The 22,302-nt window shown below is 38.1% G+C and overlaps 1 protein-coding gene, 1 long non-coding RNA gene and 1 pseudogene across 2 annotated transcripts in view; 2 read left to right on the top strand and 1 right to left on the bottom strand.

The window, feature by feature from the left end:
• Window positions 1–22,302, top strand: part of WWC2 (WW and C2 domain containing 2) — a 202,246-nt gene that overhangs the window by 115,242 nt on the left and 64,702 nt on the right. Inside the window, exon 5 of the mRNA XM_064585704.1 lies at window positions 17,657–17,736. Coding sequence (XP_064441774.1) covers window positions 17,657–17,736 — 80 coding nt within the window. The remainder of the gene's footprint in view (window positions 1–17,656; window positions 17,737–22,302) is intronic.
• Window positions 224–8,143, bottom strand: LOC123847831 (uncharacterized). The gene is made up of 3 exons (XR_006791601.2): window positions 8,047–8,143; window positions 6,664–6,830; window positions 224–1,294 (listed from the first exon to the last, which is right to left on the bottom strand). It is a non-coding gene; the product is annotated as an uncharacterized LOC123847831 (long non-coding RNA).
• On the top strand, window positions 1,913–17,736 carry LOC129045953 (mitochondrial import inner membrane translocase subunit TIM14-like; annotated as a pseudogene).

The raw sequence follows: 22,302 nt of genomic DNA, 5'->3' as shown, positions 1-22,302 counted from the left end.
CTTCAGTGTTAGCAGGGGCTGACAGAGGGCTTCGGGTCTCTGACTTGCTGATATCTGCCCTTAAAGCCGACATGACTTTCTGTGCATGGCTTTTGCCTTCACCCCACAGGTTTTGAATTTTGTATTTTTACTCTCAGTTCAAAATATTTTCTAACTCTCTATGATTTCTCATATGAGGGTATTAATTTTTAAACAGTTGGGGATTTTCTTATCTTTTTTTTTTTTTTTTTTTTACTGATTTCAGCTTAATTCCCCACTGTGTATTTCTCTGTTCTAAAATTTCTGTTGGATTATTTTTTATTTCTACTTACTTGCCCAAATTCTGCACATGGATATGTAATTTTTTTGAACAAAATAATCACAGTTACTTTTAAATTCCATGTCTTTATTAATGCCGTGTATAGATTTCCTATATGTTGAATTCTTCGATTTGGTCTGTTTTTTTTCCTATTTGGTCAAGCTTCTTAGAGGCTCTTTTTATTAAGAGCCATATGTTATGTATGAAGAAATATAAGGATAAATTGAGGTTTGGGATGATCTTGTCATCCTTCGGAGAGGATTTAGTGTTGCTTCTTATGGACAGTTAGGCCAGGGGCAGGTAATTGTAATTCAGTCATGGTTCAAGATGTCTGAAATCTGGGCTTCATTCCTTTTCAAAGACTGGGTCTCTTTCCACTTCACCCTTTCTCTTAGGGCAGAGCTCTTCAAAATCCCACCTGAACTTTGGGGATATTTTGTGGGGATATTCTATTCCTGCTCAATGGAAGCCAAACTCCAAATCTCTCCCCTGAACCTCTCAGCTCTGTGGGACCACCAGTAGCTAGCTAGCTCTCTGACCTCCGGCTTCAGTCACTGTGTTCTCCCAACTCGTCAGCTTCTCTGTTGTACACTCTAATGCCTCCAAAGGAAAAACAACACCAAGTCTGGATCCTGACTATGGGCTTTCCTTACCTTTAGGGTTTTTAACACAAGTTCTTGCTGCCATAGTAGTTCTCCAGTGTCTTCCTATAGATGTTTTATTTTCTTTCTCACAACTTCTCTATTTGTTCTCAGAGGAAGAGCATGAGAAAAGTCTGTACTTTTGGAAGCTAAACCTCTCTTCAGTTTGGATTTCTTGGTTTAATGTGTGAAAACATTAATAGAAGTGTTCTGTGTCCTTCTACTGGAAATATCCATCCAGTGCATCACTGACCCTTTACTCTGTTGGTCCACCCATATTTCTCTGTACACTTCTTGAGAATATTGTGGGACGGCTTGTCAGCTGCCTTGTTGTTGTACCTCAGTCTATACATTTCTGTGATTTAAAAAAAGGAAATGAAAGTATTTTGTTAAAACTTACTCTGAGTAAAATTTAATACTCACTGGAACTATGCTCATATCAGGAAATTATTACATATTACAATTGCCCTTTGAAATTTTAAGTTTTTCACAGTTCTTGTCTTTGTAAAACACGTTGTAAATGGAATAACCACAATAGGAAGAGTCTTCTATTTTTCCTTTTAGGAAAGGTGAAAACTAAAGAAGAGTTGTTGCTTTTTATTTTTTTAGTTCAAATTAGTTAACATACAGTGAAAACTAAAGAAGAGATTTCAAACAAAAGCATATAGGGTATCTCCTGCAGATAACCATTTAGAAGGAAATGAAGCCCCATCACAATCGGGAGATCCCAGGAGATCCCAAGTGGTCACATTCCCCAGACCTGTTCTCCTAATGCAGCAGAATCTCTCAGATAAAGCTTATTTTATACCAGGTTTGATGTACTCTTACTATCAGAAGCCTTATATATATATATATATATGAATTTTATATTTTATATATTATATAATTTTATATTTATATATATTTATATATAAATTCATATATATATATGAATTTTTTTCCCCCCATCCCTGTGAGACCACAGAAAGTGCTTCCCTCCAGAGGAGTTTATAAGACAGTCATAGCGAGCTGTAATGGAAGATAAGAAGTGACACTCTCTTCATCTCTTTCATTAGTGAAGAGGTGCTCATTTAACACTTTCTGGCAAGGTAAATGCCTTTTTAAAAATGTTCCCATAGCAAATCGGCCCTTGTGGTCTATGTTGCTGTAGTCGTGGTTTGAACACAGGCAACAGCTGGCGCCTTCACTCTCCTGTTTGTGCACGTTTTGGCCACTTTGAGAACGCCCCAGCCATTCAGAGGTGGATGGGTAACTTGGCAGAGTCTCATAGATTTTGATAATCTGGCCTTTCTTGGCTGGCCTACCCTGTCGAAATCCCTGTGTTGGCTAGTCCTTTTTCACAAATTAATGCCACAGAAATAATAACTCACAAATGAACTAATAACTTTTCATTACTTTGGTGTCTTGAGTACCTTCCTGCATTTTCAGTCACTAACAGTTTTTTAGGCATAGCCAAACACTAACTTCATCTTCATTATTTTGATCTAACAGTATTAGTAGATGTCCTTCATTTGTTATACGGAATTAGAGCTAGTTGGTCAATATTGAGGAACTAGGTATTTAGGAACATCTGTCTAAAACATCTGTTTTATAGTGTGGTCATAGGTATTGGTGATAATTGGGTTTTCTTTTCCCTCTTGGTCAAATGGGATAATTGGGTTTTCTTTTCCCTGTAGGCAGCTTATTTCTCATTTTTGAAATTGTGAAATGAATAAGTTAATGCTTTTTATTAATATACTCATAACTTTTAGAGGTGGTATTTAATTGTGTGAGAAAATATTTCTTAGGAAGAGGAATATAAAAACTTTTTACTGCAAAATTTATTATTTCTGTAGTGAAGTCCATTATTTCTATGTAAACTGGGAAAAAAACTATTTCATTTATTCATAATAGATACTTAGACCATATCCTTCTTGGGGTAGGAAATGGAATGTCTCATACAAACTGAAACTTAAATTCAGCTGATATTTTAAAAAATTCATACTCCATACAAACATTCATGATAAAAATTCTCAACAAAGTGGGTTTAGAGGAAACATACCTCAACACAATAAAGGCCATATATGGAAAACCCACAGCTAACATACTCAATGGTGAAAAACTGAGAGCTTTCCCCTAAGGTCAGGAACAAGAAAAGGATGTCCACTCTTACCACTTTTATTCAACATAGCAATCATACAATAAAAAGAAATAAAAATCATCCAAACTGGTAAGGAAGAAGTCAAACTTCCACTATTTCCAGGTCACATAATACTACAAATAGAAAACCCTAAAGACTCCACCAAGAAACTGCTCGAACTCCTAAGTGAATTCAGTAAGCTCTCAGGATACAAAATCAATATACAGAAACCTTTGCATTTCTGTACACTAATAAAAAAGCAGAAAGAGGAATTAAGGAATCAATCCCATTTACAATTACAATTAAAATACCTAGGAATAAACTTAACCAAAGAGGTGAAAGACCTGTATTCTGAAAACTATAAAACATTGATGAAATAAATTGAAGATGACACAAAGAAATGGAAAGACATTCCATGCTCATGGATTTGGAAGAACAAGTATTACTAAAATGTCTATACTACCCAAAGCAATCTACACATTTAATTCAATCCCTATAAAAATACCAACAGCATTTTTCACAGAACTAGAACAAACAATCCTAAAATTTGTATGGAACCACAAGAGACCCTGAATAGCCAAAGCAATCATGAAAAAGAAAAATGAAACTGGAGGCCTCACAATGCCAGACTTCAAGTTATATTACAAAGCTGTAGTAATCAAAACAGTATGGTACTGGCACAAAAATAGACACATGAATCAATGGAACAGAATAGAAAGCCCAGAAATAAACCCACCATTATGTGATCGATTAATCTACAACAAAAGAGGCAAGGCTTTGCAATGGGAAAAAGACAGTCTCTTCAACAAGCGATATTGGGAAAACTGAACCACTTTCTTACAGCATACACAAAAATAAACTCAAAAGGATTTAGATATGAACGTGAGACTTGAAACCATAAAAATCCTAGAAGAGAGCATAGGCAGTAACCTCTTTGACATCAGCCATAGTAACTTTTTTTTAGATATGTCTCCTGGGGCAAGGGAAACAAAAGCAAAAATAAACATTGGGACTTCATCAAGATAAAAAGCTTCTGCATGGCAAAGGAAACAGCCAACGAAACTAAAAACCTACTGAATGGGAGAAGATATTTGCAAATGACATATCTGATAAAGGGTTAGTATCCAAAGTATATAAAGAACTTATACAACTCAGGGTGCCTAGGTAGCTCGGTTGAGCATCCCACTCTTGATTTTGACTCAGGTCGTGATTTCAGGGTCATGAGATCAAGCTCCACGTCTGGCTTCATGCTCAGTGGGGAGTCTACTTCTTTCCCTCTCCTTCTCCCTCTGCCTCTCCCCTCACTCACATGTGTGCACTCTCTCTCTCTCAAATAAAGAAATCTTTAAAAAAAAAAAAAAAAGAACTTATACAACTCAACACTAAAAAACCAAACAATCCAATTAAAAAATGGGCAGAAGACATGAACATACATTTCTCCAAAGAAGACCTACAGATGGCCAACAGACATATGAAAAGAGGCTCAACATCACTGATGGTCAGGGGATTGCAAATCAAAACTACAATGAGATAGCACCTCCCACCTGTCAGTATGGCTAAAATAAAAAACTCAAGAAACAAGTGTTGGCAAAGATGTGGAGAAAAAGGAACCCTCATGCACTGTTGGTGGGAATGCAAACTGGTGCAGCCACTGGAAAAGACGGTATGGAGGTTCCTCAAAAAATTAAAAATAGGTTCTGTGCCTGCTGGTGGTGGCCACATCACTGTCTGGCAGAGGTGGGAATAGGCGGCTGCAGCCTTTGGGCTGGGATGAACTGCTCTCTCGGCAGAGGCCGGGGAGCTGAGCCAGAGCCAAGGCCAGTCCAGTGGTAGCACTTGGACTGACCTTCGCTGCTGCAGGATTTGCAGACTGTTACATTTAACTGCAAGCCATGAAACATAGGGAGCCTCAAGTAAAACAAGTTTTTCAAAGTCCATCAAAATCTGCTTTCAGTGGTGGCTATGACAGAGGGGGGGGTTTGATCCAAAATGGCAAAATGAGAGGCAGCATTAATACTAGGCGTAAGGCCTACTGCGAGTAAAGGAAAAATAAGAGATGCTCATCAATGAATTATGCTTTTAAATCACCCAGACAAGGGAGGATCTCCTTACATAGCAGCCAAAATCAGTGAAGCTAAAGACTTACCAGAAGGTCAAGTTAAAAAATGAAGAAAATATGTGATGAATTTTAGGTTGTTGTTTATGTATACATGTGCCAGCTTTTTATAATAAGATGCCTCAAAGCTATAAATAAATATATAAAGATCTACCCTACAATCCAGGAATTACACTACTGGGTATATATCCAAAGAATATGAGAACAATAATTTGAAGAGATATATTTACCCCTATTTTACTGCAGCACTATTTACAATAGCTAATATATGGAAGCAGCCCAAGTGTCCCATCAATAGATGAATGGATAAAAAAGATGTATGTGTGTTTATATGTGTGTGCACATGTATATCCATGAATCCACATGTATCCATGTGTACACAATGAAATATTATTTAGCCATTAAAACAAACAAAATCTTGCCATCTGACCAACATGGAAGGATCTAGAGAACATTATGCTAAGCAGAATGAGCCATTCAGACAAAGACAAATGCCATAGTATTTCACTCATAGGTAGAATTTAAGAAAAAACAAAGAAAAAATAGGAGACAAATAATAAAACAAAATCTTAACTACAGAGAACAAACTGATGGTTACTAGAGGGGAGGTCAGTTGGGGGGGTGAAATGGGTGAAGGGGGATTAAGAGTCTACTTATCTTGATGAGCACTGAGTAATATATGGAACTGTCGAATCACTATATGTACACCTGAAAGTAATATAACACTGTATGTTAACTACAGTGGAATTCAAAATAAATAATAATAAAAAAAAATTTAAAATTTTTTAAAAAATTTATACTCCAAATTACATATGGGTGAGATTTGGTGGAGAAAATAGTTGGTGAATTTTAAATTATCACTATTGTTTATTAAAGTGAAGTAAAGTGTTGGAAGTGTAAAAGAAAACCCTTAGAAATACAAATGCATTTGAGAAATTTGTTGAGCACTATAGCATATAGGCTGTGATCCAACTTTTAATTTTGTAAAAAAAAGAAAAGAAAAAGAAATAATAAGGCCCCTTTGGTTAAATTATTTGTACTCTACTCCAGACACATGGCTGATTGGTGAGCACTGCTATTAATACCAATGTACTCTCTTTGTTCTCAAATACATTTACTCGCACATTGTTAATACGAATTCACTTTGAATTATTTTTAGCAATGATGGTGGACTTGGGAAAGTCAACTATAATCTTACCCATTTGCAATCTTGTGCATAGATTTAAAAGAATGGCAGTTCAACTAAGGTTTAGTTTGTCACTGTGAAGGGAGTTAACTCATGTGCACATCAAATTATGACACTTTAACCAGTGATGTAAGTAACACAAAAATCCTAGCAATGTGCTTCAGATGAAAAGAAATATGCCTTCTGAGAATGTAAATTGCTGCCAATAAGGCTTGTCTCTTGACTTGACATGAGAGTTGTTTTTATACTCACACTACATTTAAAACTGAGCTTATATCCTAAGTTTTTCCATCTGTGACTTACCCGATTTTAGCATGCTGAAGGAGATAGACCAGTACTAACCCACAGCACCCAACTGTATATTAGATAAGGCTATTACTCCTTTAGGACGTTCAGAAATTGTATTGTAGTACGCCAGTCTTCCTGAATCTTGAGTGAAATGAAGAATGGTGTGACTTGACTCATACTGGCTTAAAAAAACAAAAACAAAAGAGAGAGCAAGAGTGAAAGAGAAAAGGAGAGAGAAGTACTCTATTTAGTGCAAGAACTGGAGTTGTCTCCACCGTGATGGACTAGTAGCTTGAAGTAATTAAAATTCACAGCACAGAACTGCTTTTTTTCCCAAACCATATTCAGACCTTGAGTAAAATGATTCTGTAACACTTAATCACATTTTTGGTTTCATAATATTTTCTTTCTTTCTCTTTAATGATTTTGGTCTCCTTTTCTAGCTTTGAAGGGGACCGTCCTGCAAGCTAAATAATATGTACTTGAAAAGAAATCCTTCATTGACACTGTATTGTTGGGAAAGAGATGCTTAGTTTCTCCTTGCCTAGATAAACTACCAGATCAGTTTCTCTGGCCATGATTTTCAGTCTTCTCCATCTTCATTCATAAACATTCTTATATCCACAATGCCGGTGGCAATTTATAAAGTTAAATGCAATTAGCTTCTTTTATGGGAAAATATACATTCTAAAGCAGAGAGGAAAATAATAATTCATAAATGATAAATTTTAAATGATTCTATAAAGCCTGCAAAACTCATTCTCTCATTTTTGAAAGGCCATAGAGTTAAGCTTTGTGGAGCTGTATGTGATAAATGAATACATTCAAACCAATACTTACATTCTCATACTTTTCCTTGATACATACACAACAAATACATTGACTTAATGTGTTCACATTAAATTTTGAAAGAATCAGTCTCATGAGGCCATAACAATGAAGTAGTGAAAAAAAATTGCTATATTATATGCATTTTGTAATTTTCAGCATTTTTATGTGCACGTTAATTTCTAGAGGTAGGGTGGTAGACATAGTATTATCAGCTTCTACTTTGTCAAAGAACCAGAATCTGAGAGAGCTCCTTCAAGATATAGAAAAATAGAATTGTATGATTTGAGATTAGCCAATTGGATCCCAGATTTAGATCTTGTGCCTTTGGAGAGGAAAAGGAAGATTGATGAAATAGGTCCAACAGAGAGATATTTTGCCTAAAATACAGGTTGTTGGAATCACACAAATACCTTTTAAAAGCTTGAAATGACTTGTTGCAGTCCAGGAAGGATTAGCTGCTATAGGAATTTTCTTCCAATAGCAGACAATTAAAGAACTGGACAAAATCTATAAAACAACTGCTTTCAGACATTGGATAACAGGCAGTTGAACACTGTAATCTCTTACCAAAGGGAAACAGAAGAGGTGAGCCCCGAGATCATACCATCTCCAGTGCAGGTGAAGGACTCAGATGCAGTCTACTTGTGTGCCTGAGCTGAAGAATCAGAAGAATAAAGTTCAGTGAAGTGGAAGTGTCTGGAATTTGTGGGAATCCTGGGGAGGAGGGAGCTACAGAGAGAGAAGAGGCAAGAGAAAGCTCTGGAGATTTCTAATGCAATCTCCTCAAATCTTTGGCTGAGTAAACATGGTCTAAAATATGACAAGGATGGGGAAAGAAAGCAGTAGGACAAACAATTCTCAGAGCTCATAGGACTAGGAATAGTTTCCATCTACAAGCCAGAATGGAGAGACCTCATAAGTTATGGGGCAGTAGAGAGACCTCAGTAGTGGGGCCATGTTAGTCTAAGGCCAAAAGGCCGCCTCTGGAACTGCCGTAAACAAAATTACAAGCAAACCTTGAGTGGATCACATTTATTTATTTATTTATTTATTTATTTATTTATTTATTTATTTTAAAGATTATTTATTTGACAGAGAGAGAGAGAGGGAACACAAGCAGCAGGAGTGGGAGAGGAAGAAGCAGGCTTCCCGCGGAGCAGGGAGCCTGATGCGGGGCTCAATCCCAGGACCCTGAGATCATGACCTGAGCTGAAGGCAGTCGCTTAACCAACTGAGCCACCCAGGCGCCCCTGGATCACATTTATTTAAACCAATTTAACTGTGTGATAGAAGAAGGTCCATCACTCTTTAAAAGAATGCATCAAAATTCAGCACCAATGATGTAAAATTCACAATGGCCAACATCTAGTCAAAATTTCCATGCATGTTCGGGAATGAGAGTAGGGAGGAGAAGCAGAAGGAAGGGATCCCCAAGGGGCATGAGGAAGCTTCCAGGGGAATGATGGATATATCCTTTAACCTGATTATGTTGGTGGTTTTGTGGGTATATGCATATGTCAGCACTTATCAAAGTATACAGTTTAAGCATACTCACTTTATTATATGCCAGTTATGCATCAATAAAGCTATTAAAAATTGCCAAGCATTCAAAGAAGCAGGAAAATACAACTTGTAACAAAAACAAGAAGTCATAGCTATTACTTAATTAGCAGGCAAACATATTAATTACACACATGCTCAGTAATGCAGAAGAAAACATGATAAGAGAAAATAAAGATATAAAAAAGATCAAAATGGAAGTTTTATGGATTAAATATGTAATATCAGAAACGAAAAATACACTGGTTGAGAACAACCTATATGTTGAGTAAAAAGATCAGTGAATTTAAGAGATAGGAATAGAAACTATCCAAAATGAATTACACAGATGAAAAAAGCCTGAGAAAAATTTAACTGCACATCAGTGTCCTCTAGCACAGTATTAAATGATCTAATGTATATGTTAGAGTCCCCACAGAAGAGCAAGGAGGAGGAAATCACAAAAAATGCTTGAAGAAACTAAAACTCTTAAGTCCATAGGTACAGGAAGCAGAATAAAAAGCAGAATAAAAACAGAGATCACACCAAGGTATATCATAATTAAATTGCTGAAAATCAGTGATAAAAAAACAATCTTAAAAGCAGCCATAGAAATTAGACAGTTACATACAGTGGAACAAAGATAATGACAACAGATTTCTCATCAGAAGCTATGCAACCAACAAGGCAGTGGAGTGATATCTTAAGAGTACTGAACAAAAAAATGTCAACCTAGATGGCTATACCTAATGAAAATATCTTTCAAAACTGAAGGCAAAAACAGCTCACTTCAAAAATGGGCAAGGCACTTTAACAGACATTTCTCCAAAGATGTGCAAATGTGCCATAAGCATATGAAGAGATGACAAACATCACTAGTCATTAGGGAAATGCAAATCAAAGCCACAATGAGATATCACCTGACACCCATTAGGAAGTTTTTGTTTTTAAAGGGCAAAATAACAAGTATTGGTGGAGAAATTGGTACCCTTATGCATTGCTGGTAGGGATAGAAAATGGTACAACCACTATGGAAAACAGTCTCTGCCGTAGATTTTTCTTTCCAGTTTCTGGGAAAATTATTAAAAACATGAAAACCATTCTTAACTCATGAGCCATAAAAAATTGGACTGCAGGGTGTGTTTGACCCACAAGCTGTCATTTACTGATCTTTGCCCCGAGAAACCACTGAGAAGATATAGAGATATTAGAGGTATTGCTAAATAATGGAGATAAAATGGAATCATAAAAAAATATATAACTAATCCAAAAGGAGGCAGGAATAGAGGTAGAAAGGATAAAAGAATATATGTGACAATTAAAAAACAAATATAAAGATAATAAACTTAAACCCAGCTATACCAATAATTACACTAAATGTAAATGGTGTACATGCTCCAGTTAAAAGGCAGAAATTATCAGAATGGTTGAAATAAGACTCAACTTTATGATGGCTGCAACAGAGCTATTTTAAATGTGAAGACCCAGACAGCTTATAAATTAAAGGAATGAAAAATATCTACCATGAAAATACAAATGCAAGGAAAATTGCAGTTGTCATATTATTATCAAAGTAAACTTTAGAACAAGGATATTTTTACCAGGGGTTTTATACTAATAAATAAGTCAGTTCCTCAAAGGACATAAAGATGTATGCACATAACCCTAAAGATGTACACACATAGAAACAGAGCTTCCAGATACCTGAAGTAAAGACCAATGAAGCTGAAAGGAGAATGACAAAGTCACAATTATAGTTGGATATATCAGTACTCCTTTCTCAGTAATTAATGGAATATATAGACAGAAAATCAGCACAGTTGTTGAAGTTTTGAACAATACCATCAAACCAACCTGATCTAATTAACATTTGTAGAACACACCAAAAACAGCAGAACGATATTATTTTCAAATGTAGGCAAATTCCCAAGGAGAACTTACTCAAAGCAATGAACAGAAGTCTCAGTACATTCAAGGGGACTGAAATCAAATGGAGCATGATTATAGTGGAATTAAATGAGACCTCAAAAACAGACCTATCTGGAAAAACTTTAAGTGCCTGGAAATTACTAGCGTATTTCTTAATAATTCATTGGTCAAAGAAGAAAGCAGACAAAGTATATTTTTTTAATATTTTGAACTAAATGAAAATGGAAATACCTAAAAATTTATGGGATGTAGCTAAAACAGTGCTCAGAGGGAGGTCATTGGGAACTGGAACTCTCACACATTACTACAGAATGCAAAGTAGTACAACCACTTTGGAAAACAGCTTAGCGGTTCCTTATAAAATTAAATATACACTTAAACTGTTACCCAGCAATCCCACTTGTAGGTATGTACCCAAAGAAATGAAAGCATATATATACCCACACAAAGACTTGAGTGTAGATACTCACAGGATCTTTATTCTTACTAGCCCAAGCCTGGAAATCACCTAAATGTCTATCAGTGAATGAATGGATAAACAAATTGTGGTTTATCCATAAAATGCAGTGTATGGTTTATCCATGAAAACAAGCTACTGGTACTCACAAAATGGATGAATTTCAAAAACAATATGATAAGTGAAAGAAGCTAGCCTTGAAAGTCTACTGATTGTATGCCTCCAGTTGACCCTTGAGCACCATGGGCTTGAACTACCCAGGTCGACTTAATACATTGATTTTTTTTATATAAATATAGTACAGTACTGTAAATATATTTTCTCTTCCTTATGATTCCCAAATAACATTTTACTTTCTCTAGCTTACTTTACTGTAAAAATAGTTATATAATACCTATATACAACATATGCTAATTGGCTGTTCATGTTATTTGTGAGGCTTCCAGTCAACAGTAGGCTATTTTGGGAGGGAGTCAAAAGTTAAATGCAGATTTTCGACTGCACAGGGGGTCGGTTCCCCTAACCCTTGCGTTGTTCAAGGAAATTCTTGAAAAGGAACAACTGACAGAGGTGGTGAGGAAGTTAGGTGGGAAAGAGTTCATGTGAAGGTCTTGATATCAGAGAATTTGTGGGATCTTCACTAGAGGGAGAAGAGGTGAGAGTATTGATCTAGGCAATGGAGTGAAGTCGGAGCACGTGAGCCTTGTAGACCACTATAAAGACCGGGGACGTTAATCTGAAAGAGGCAGCCACTTGATGAAGTTCTAATGATTTGTATTTATTTTCTGCTAGCTTAATTGATATATAATGATACCAGGGGTTTCAGTTTTATCTTTGTTAAGAGGTGATTTATTTTGTGTGTGTGTGTGTGTATGCGTGTGCATATGTGATGCTCTACCTTTTCTATTACCATTTGCTAGTTTATTTATTATCCAGCAGCTTTATTGAGAAATAATTCACATACCATACAATTTACCTATATGTAAAATGTACAGTCACTGGGTTTCAGTATGCTCATAGTTGTGTACTCATGGTCACAATCTTAATTGTAGAACATTTTTGTCTCCCCCAAAAGAAACCCTGTACTTATTAGCAGTTCCTACCTAGTCCCCACACAAGCCCCAAGCAACAACTGATTTCCTTTCTCTCTCTAGATTTGCCTGTTCTGGACAGTTCATATAAATGGAATCCTGTAATATGTGGTCTTTGTGATTGGCTTCTTACACTTAGCAAAATGTTTTCAAGGCTTATCCATGTGGTAGCAGGTGTCAGGACTTAATTCCTTTTTATTGCTGAACGATATTCCATTGTACAGACATACCACATTTCATCTCTTCACTCATTAGTTGGTGTTTATTTGGATTGTTTCCACTTTTGGGCCACTATGAATAATATGAACATTCCTGCACAAGTGTTTATGTGGACATATGTTTTCATTTTTCTTGGGTAGGTGGAATTGTTGGGTCATATGGCAACTTATTGGCTTATTTTAATTACTTGTGGGGATCTAACATTGGACCCTCTGTATTTTTATTTAATATGTATATCTCCAGGTGTAGTATATTTCACAAATATTTCTTACAATTTTTTCCAGTGGCTTTTGCTTTATTTTCTTCTTACTGTTGTTAAAGTTTGAGTTTTTTAAAAATATATATACATTGTATTCAGTCATCTTGTTTCTGATGACAGAATCCATTTATTATTAATCACAAATGGTTCCAACAGCATGCGGGGTTCTGTTTTCCTCTACTCTTTAGTAAAGTCAAAAAATGTTTTATTATTGATCCCTTCTCTATCTGGAGCTGATTTCTCATTTTCTTTAAAGGTGACTTTTGAGGTGAGGCAGGATGGTGAAGGATTTTCAGGGAATTGGAAGTGGTGGTGAAGAGAAAGATCCCTAGAAGGAGCAAGCTGACAGTTGCCCTTTGTTGGCTTGCCTAAGGAGCTCTCGGCAAGATGGTAGAGAAAGTGGTGAAAGGGGAAGGTAGTCATTAGTAAAATGCCATTTTGCTCATTATAGCTTTAATGTTGCAGGGTTCACTTTTAGGGCAAACTTCTGAAACCTGCCTGTCTTGTGATCCTTCCAAGGTCCACAGATTTCTGGTATTTACTTTTGTCTTATTGTCATCTTCTTTCTCCTTCTTTTAAAATAAAACTTATTACACTAGGATTGTCGGAAATCGGAAGAAGCTCCATGATTTCCAATCATACTCATCACATTTAATCACAGCATCTTCCTGGTTTTCAGAAATAACTTTAAAATCAATTTAAAATGTCACTTGCTTTGGTGTACTCAGTATAGAAAGTGGGAAACGTGCAAAAGCCATGGGTCTCTTGCTTCCAGTTTGATACTCTGGGTTGTGAGATTTGATTTCTTAGAAGTAAGCCTATAAAATTAGATGGTTGGCTATGGCAGAAAGTTGAGTATGTAAGAGACAGAAAGCATAGACTCCAGGGCTTGTGGGGCTCTTCATGTGTTCAGTTTGGGTGGGCTATAAGAATAATGAAGTTTCTAAGGTAAAATAAGGGCCATAGATTTTATTTGGGTCATTTTCCAAAATTCTGGTTTGTCTTTGATCTTACATGTTTGTACTATCATGCCATTAATAACTAAAACATCTATGATTATAGTTTTAAAAACCTTCTCCTGGGCTCTGGATTGTTCCCCACTGGTTGGTAGCAGTGTAAGCTTCAGCACATTACTTACTTATTCTTTTTTGGTTTGAGATTCCTCACCTATAAAATAAGAATTGAAACTATCTATAGAATAGCTGTGAGGATTGAAAATAGGCATTTATATTTAGCACAATGCTGGGAATACATAAAGTCCTCGTGAATTTTAGCTGTCATTATTGCTTCCTGGTAGGGTCTGTATTGTGCAAATTTGCAAGTCAGCATTAGCATAATCCTTTAGCTGTGATCTAAGGACATTGATTTTTATTTTCTGTGTCCTACATTTGAGGGTGGGATGGAGAATGGAAGAGGAGAAACAGTGATCCTCTAATAGTTAATGATGTCACATGGTTCTCTGAGAAGAAAGGTTGTTGAACTAGTTCAGACCATATTCTTGAAACCAAATACAATTGGAAATGATGTTTGATTGGAAATAATACCTGTTTTCACTTGTCATCATGATAGAAATCAGACTTTTTCATAGTTAACAACATAAAATGCAACATTGATACTTGGAGCTAAAGATCATTCAGGTAGTCCACTACGAAGACTCCCCAAGATGGAAACAGTACTTATAGCAGGCGTTAGGTAAAATAAATAATGTGGAATGAAAGCAAGCACAGGTTAGCTTCCTCCATCTTTGTCACTCAATGGACAATAAAATCTCACTCCCATCACTTAAACAGACAAGAGTGTGAAAGTTCCAAAGTTAATGTTAGATTTTAAATGATAATTTTTGAAAAAAATTTAAACTGGTGTGTCCAAATGATTTTTATGTAGAATGCTATTTTATGTCAGTGAGATATGCTCATTGTTTTAATTTGGTGGTTCTGAGTGAATTCAGTATCACCATTGTTTCTATCCACTGTGTTTTCAGAGGTAAAGACAGGCTTCAGGCCAGTTACTATTGATTTTTGGATTAACTGTGGTTGTTGTTCTGAAATAAAAATGTTACAGTCTTTGGTAAACAGCTCTTTAGAGGTGCTGTCATAAGTAGAAGTACGGGTGGAATGAGCTATTGATTACTGATGGCTCTTTTGACCTGATAATAATCGAATGCTACAACTGAAATGTCTTTATGATCCACCGTGAACGAACTCACTCTCTTCGTGAATATGAAAGCACTTCCACAGTCCAGGTCAGATGGCTTCTTCTCCGTGAGGCCAGGCGGAAGTGCTCCTGTCCGCCTTTGGATTCCAGTAGCATCGCTTATACTTCAGATAAACTCAACAGATAATTTATCAACAGATAAATGATTGAATATCCATACTTCCCAAAGTGTTGTGCTTTAGGTGTGCAAACATGAGTATCACACGGCTCTTGTCCTTGTCACTTTATTGTACGTAGTGCCTACTCTCCCTCTTGATTTTTTTCTCTCATTTTCCAAGATGCTGTTTTCCCTCCGACTTCTCTTGCTGCTACTTTGCAGCATGTTTTGTCCCTTCCTCTAGTAGATTTCTGAATGATGAAGGTGCCTTAGGTGTGTTCCTGGACTCTCTTCTGTTTTCAGTACACACTCTCTCTAGGTGATCTCATTTATTCTCATGCATTTAAAGTACTATCTTGATGTCAGTGACTCTCAATTTTATATCTCTGGTCCAGACACTTGAACATCGAGCCTCCAGATTCCAATGGCCTTTGAAGTTTCCTGAGTATCAGAAAATTAAACATCTCAAAGAACACCCTTGATCTTACCCCCAAATCTGGTCCCACCCTCCAGGGAGGCACCTTCGTGCCCCCACCTGGCAAGCCAAAATCCTGGCAGTGATCTTTGACACATCTTGTCCCTCACCCTGCGCCTTGAGCCCATCACCAAGTCCTGTTGATTCTGCCTCCCAAATATGTTCTTCCTCTGGGCTCTACTCTCTATACACTGCCCCCAGGCCAACCCACGGTGCAGGGGGAATGGCCCCTTTTGGCCCCTCTGGTCCAATCACCAGAGTCATGACAGTGGTTTTTAAAAATCATAAAGCAGATCATGCTTTAAAATTCCTCCCAGTTCTCCTTGTTTTTTTTTTTTTTTTTAAAGATTTTATTTATTTATTTGAGACAGAGAGAATGAGATAGAGAGAGCATGAGAGGGAGGAGGGTCAGAGGGAGAAGCAGACTCCCTGCCGAGCAGGGAGCCCGATGCGGGACTCGATCCCGGGACTCCAGGATCATGACCTGAGCCGAAGGCAGATGCTTAACCAACCAGGCACCCTAAATCCCAGAGATTTGACGAGTTCCCTCCTCTCATGGTTTAGGGTTTGTGCACAAGCTCTGCCTTTTGAGGACCCCCTTTACCAGATGAAGCCCCGCTGACCAGCTCTGCTTAAACATCATTTCCATAGACAGGCTTTATCCAGCTTCTCACACTAAATCAGGTCCCGTCCCCCTTTTTCATCCTGAAGTATCCCGAACCTTTCCTTTACATTCCCCATGGTAATTGGTAAGATTTATTTCACTGGATGATTATTTGCTCAACATCTGGCTCCCCCATTGTTCTGGAGGACCCGTGAGGGCAAAGATCTGGTCTACTTTATTCACACTTGAGACCCAGGACCTGACAGACACATAGTGGAAAGTCAGTAAATATTTGTGGAATGGATAGACTAAATAGGAAATAAAAGTTCAAAAGCGCATTGAAATACTGTCTAACAGAATGCGCTTCAAACTTAAGGCTAATACGGAAGTAAATTTCTGACACCCACGTGAAGACCTTTAGTTTGTGACTAAACCAGACTTCTGCTGGTTTTTTGACCTATCACATTTTAGCATTGTCATCACCAAGACTGTATTTGGCAACAGGAAAAACAACATATTTTTTAATCAGATTGACACCGGATGTTTATTGATCACGCAGTGCTTGTCCTTGTCATTTTTATTCCTCATAGTGCCCGGTAGTCTTCTAGAAGTTTGGGACGCAGCTGGTGCAATACAGCTTACTTTCCCATGGGGGACAGACAGTAAACAAATACACAGAATATTTCAGCTCTTGAGAAGTACCATGCACTAAGTAAAACATAATGGCATACTTCACTTGTCATTATGATGGAATGGGATGGTTAGAGAAGTCCTATTCCAAAAGGTGGCATGTAAGCTGAGACCTGAGTGACAGGAGTCCGCTCTGGCAGATCTGAGGGAAAGCCTTCCAGCCAGGGGGAACAGCATGCTGCAGAAGCAGAGCGGGTATTGCCCGATACATTCGCGAAACAGAGAGGTGGCTGGCGGTCCTGGAGCGCAGCAAAGGAGGGAGGGAGGAGCACGCGCAGAACAGAAACAGAAACCGGGATTTCAAGGTCTGACTCCCCCCTTCCTGGCTATTTGTCACAAAATGGAGATAGTCAGGACACCAGCTTGCAGGAATGTTGCTAAATATGATGATGAGGGTAAATATAGGGGATAATGAATGTCACTGATAATTTAAACATAATTAACCTGCCTTCCACAGAATTTATGTCAGGGGGAAGCCAGCAGAGTAAATGTTAAACTAATGGTTATGTCTGTGTGTTTAATAGTTTCCTGATGGACGATCTCTTAAAACAGTGTTGCTAATTATTTACAAACATTCTTATTTACATTGGTTTCTCACAAAAGGTTAAAAAGCTGAAGCGAGAACTCTCACAGATGAAGCAAGAATTGCTGTATAAAGAACAAGGCTTTGAAACGTTGCAACAGTGAGTATAAAAATACTGAAATTGGGAATAATTCAAAGCCCCCTAACTCATACAAAGAAAATAGAAGTACAGATTGCCTAAGAGATTTCTCAGAGAAACATAAAGTAAAAATGGCTCAGAACTCTGCACCAAAAACCAAACAATCAACCAACAAACAAAAAACTTGGGAAAATCTGTCTACTTTGAAAAGGTCTAAAGCTTTATGAATCATTGGCGAGTCAGAGAAACCAGTGAGAAACTTCACTTTGTCTGGGCACCTGCCAGCCTGCTCTTAAGATTGAGGTTCTTGCTATAGGGAATGGTCGCAAGAGCGCCTCCACGTGCGGCTCTCACGTCTGGACAACGTGAGCCTCTCCTGCCTGGAGCCCTGGGTTGGAGACGTCTCTCTGCCCCTTTGTCAGCCCCAGGTCCCACCTAACGGGGGCTGAGCTCAGGGAGCAAGTCAGGAGGTCAGCAGAGAAGCTTGAGTGGGTTCCTCATTTCCTGCCTTTCTTCTGTCCTTTCCATTCTATAGTCAAGTCTGATGGGCCACTGGCCTGACTCTAGACTGGGCCAGGCCAAGGGAGATGTAGACGGCAGAGGGTAGCGGATTCTGGAATCTCCTGCCCCGTTCCCAGTCCCCAGAAGCCACCGTTCTCCCGGCTGACGAGGTACTGCCGAGCTAAACCCTGACAGGCACACTGGGCTTTCCAACCCTCACGATCCCTACCACACGGTCTCTGGTGTGAGGCAAGAAGCTGATGGTTTTCACAGCCACATGACCACAAAGAGAGGATTGAAGGCATTATCCCTCAAAAGGCATTCAACTGGTTTTTTGGTTTTGTTTTTTTTTTACTTCCCTCCTCTGTGTGCAGGGCTCTGAGCCAACCATGGTACAGTGTTTATAGAGAGTCCCTGATGGCCTGCACGTTCTTCCCCCCCATCCCCCTGTCTCCCTCTGCAGCAATCCAAGGCAGCAAGGCATTACCCCTTTTAAAGATCCTGTGTGTTTGTTGGCCAGACAAAACATAAGCTGGTTGTTCTGTATGTTTGCATGATGAGTTACAGCTCAGGACACCAGTCATGACTCCTGACCATCCGTCATATGGCTGATTTCAGATATGGGTCTTTGGGCTCAATCTTTTTTTTTGCCACTCACCTCAAGTAATCATCACCATTTTATTCTTTCAGATGCTCCTGTCCTAGGAGCATACTAGAATCATCTGAGGAGCTTTTTAAAAAAATACCTGTTTTTGGTCTCCATCTAGGTAAATTTTGTGTGATCCCTAGGTAGTTCTCTAGGATGGCTGTGTTCTAAGAACCTCAGCTGGCTGCAGAGCTGCCCCGAAGAACTGAGCAGACCGAGAATGACATAAATGTGATACTTGGTAATTGCATATCAACATAAAGGAGGGCTTTGTGGTGGGAGTGGAGAGAGAAAACAAACTTGAAGAGCCCTACAAAATGTTTAGCTATACGTTAAACATTTTTAAGGCACATGAAATTGTAACTCATGTCACCACCCGGGATTAAAGGTTAGCCAAACTTGCTGTTTTTGTTTTATTGATATAACAATGCTGTATTGTTTTAAAGCAGTTTGCTTGCAAGCAATTTTTATAGGAATCCAAGGCATGTTTAAGAATCTGTCAATAACATTCCACAAGAAAACAATAGACATTTGTTGTAGAAATTCAGGCATTCTCTTGCAATGATTCTAATCCCTTGAACCAAGAGCAGAAAGATATGATATCTACCATCAGAGACCTCTCTTGTTGATCCTAACTCTAGACAAAATAAAGCTGTTTTCATTCAAATGTTAACCACCATACTACTAGAACATTGAACAATGATTGAACCCAGAGACCATACTTTTCAAAACACCACACTCCTGATACTATAAAGGGACTTTTCCTTGGGGTTTTGACAGAAAATATATTTCAGGAAAAGATTTAAATAGAATCCCATGCAGGCTTTTATAGCTTTTCATTTATTCACAATAGAATGGACTATTTTTGCCAAATCTGGAGCTATAATGTAATTTGAACTCAGGCTTTCATTTTACTGAGTACACGAGTTTATGCTGGATGAATGAATATAGTTTTATTCTCTGCATTATTCATTTCAGTCTGTGGTCCCAGAGTTGACTTTGGCCTAGGCCGTAGCATAGCTTATGTGTAGACAGATACCACCAGGAAGACATTTCTACTTTGCCACCTTCGGCATTCACTCAAAAGTGGAAAATGAGAAGTGAAGCACTCGGCCAGCCAAAAATGTATACCTAGCCTATGAAAATCTGGCTCCAGGGGCACATATTCTCCAGGGAAGGCTTGCAAATGGGAACCTCTTCTCTTTCGGAAGAGACCAAGATATAGGGGAAATTAATAATATGGTACTCAGAATCCCCACCCTACCCCCCCCAAAAAAAACCCAAACAAACTTTTAAAAAAATTTTTTTAGGGAAGAATATAAAATTGTATTCCTCAAATTAAGAACAAAAAACACAGTACTTTGTTTTAAAAATCAGCAATTAACGCGAATATTTTGTTTGATTTTGTTTGACTTTAACTTATGGTCAGTTGGGGTCAAAAAAAGAGAGAAAAGATGGGAGATGAAGAGTTGAGGAGAAAAGGAGAAACGTGGAGATAAAGGGAAAAGCAATAGGTAGAGGAAAACAGAGGTGCTCAGAGAAGGCAGAAGGGAGTCGGAGAGAAAGAGCAGAAGGGCTCCCCGGTGGGGATGGAGTGGGGGTGGGCGCTGAGCTGACCTGGCTTGTCCTTGTCATGTTGAGCACCCAACTGAGCAGTGGGCAGCCAGGACATTTTTATCTAGTTTTAAAGCTCTCTGAAATGTAAATGAACAGTCTTGACGTAGTCCTGCCTTTATTTTTAAGTGTTAAAGTTGATTTCTGAAAACAGCTTACCTACTTTTTTTGTTTTCTAATGTTGAAGTTGATTTCTGACTTAAAAATTTAACTGTTAGATTCTGAAGGTTTTACACAAATAGGAAGAAATCACTTGGGCTTTAGAAATTCACTTTGACACAGTTTGAGAGTCCTGTGTTAATAGCTATTTCATGAAATCTCACAGATTTTTTTTTTTAATTAAAATAAGCCTTTTGCCTCAACTAGGTTGGTAGATATAATACTTAAGGGAGCCAACAATTTCAGTGATAAATCCCTTCCCAAATAAATGGAATTAACCAATATTCGAAGTACCGCCTGAGCTTTTTATCAAATATTCAAAGTGTAATAGACATAAGAGCCCTGATCCTGAATCTGTCATTTTGAGGATTGTCCCCCTACTAGCGAAGTGTTTATACATGTTAGGGGCTAAAGTTGCGTAAACCTTCCCGTTTTGCTTTTTCACTTAGAGGAAGTGTGATCTCTAGGGTCCCTTCCTGCCCTAAACACTGTGTGCGTGTGCTCGCACCTGCTTAATTCAGTGACTTCGTTAGTTGTACTTTTATTATCAAATAACCTTATGATGAAATTCCTTTTATTTTCTTAGGTTAAGACTTTGTTCAGCAACAATAAAATATTTTCTAAAATAGTACTTGGGGAAATATGTTATCTGCCAACTGTACTTGCTTGAGTAAACTTTGTTTGGAAGAATGAATAAGATGGCATTGTTGGTGGGTTCTTTTTGGTTTTGTTTTCAGATTATACCCCTCACATTGAAATAAATATAAATCATTAAATGTTTTAAACCAAATGAGCTCAGAGCCAGTTCTCTGTGGTTTCATAGGTGCCATTTCTCTGTGGATAAGACTAAGACTTTGTCCAAGAGTGAGAGTCGATGGCCGATGGGGCAGAGGTATAGCTGTATGTCCTTCAAGGGAACCCCAAGTTGTATTCAGAATGAATCCTGGGCAGCATCAGTGGTTGGAGAGAATCAGGAGAGTGAGAGTGAGGACACTAATGTTAAACCATTTTTTTTTTTTTTTAAAGAGTTCGGTAACTTGGTTGGGCCCTTCATGCACAAAGAGTTAGGTTACTTGAAATCCTCTGACATAGGGTGACCAAGCGAACTGTAAGGACGATTTGGTGAGCAGATCTGGGGGGTGCGATAAATGAGCTCCTTGAAGAGCTTTGTATTCAACGTTAGTTGACAGATGAATACATCTACCCTTCTGCTGTATTCCTAAATTTGAATTCGTCAGCAAGGCAAGCAGTTTGATGTCAACTCCTGTCATAAAAACAGAACAAGTACTTTTCATATATTTGAAAAGAAACAAGAAACTAACCACACACGATCCAAATATTGTAGGATCCTCACTAGTATAAATAATAATCACTCGCATTTCAGAAAGGCCCGTCAGCCCGCAGGCACTGTGCTTGGTTTGGCACAGACGTTACGGCATATGTAAAATTAGGCAACGGTGAGGAATTCCGAACTTCCTGTAGTTGTCCAGTTTATTGGCACTTCTGTCCTGCTAAATCCTTTCCCCGAAGCCTTAACCTTTCTCAGGGTGGAGGTCGGGCTTAGCGTGAGGATTTTGAATTCGGCCCATGGTGGGGTCACCCAAACCAACTGAAGACAAAATGACTGAGCCTGAAAGTGATGAGGAAGGTATGGGGCATGAGGTAGG

The sequence above is a fragment of the Mirounga angustirostris genome, unplaced genomic scaffold, assembly GCF_029215605.1.
Source record: "Mirounga angustirostris isolate CCGP_5_RB_7025 unplaced genomic scaffold, mMirAng1.0.hap1 SCAF_2, whole genome shotgun sequence".
In the NCBI taxonomy this organism is placed as follows: Eukaryota; Metazoa; Chordata; class Mammalia; order Carnivora; family Phocidae; genus Mirounga; species Mirounga angustirostris.
Note: the sequence above shows the minus strand (reverse complement) of the source record. Positions and strands in the feature narration are given on the sequence as shown.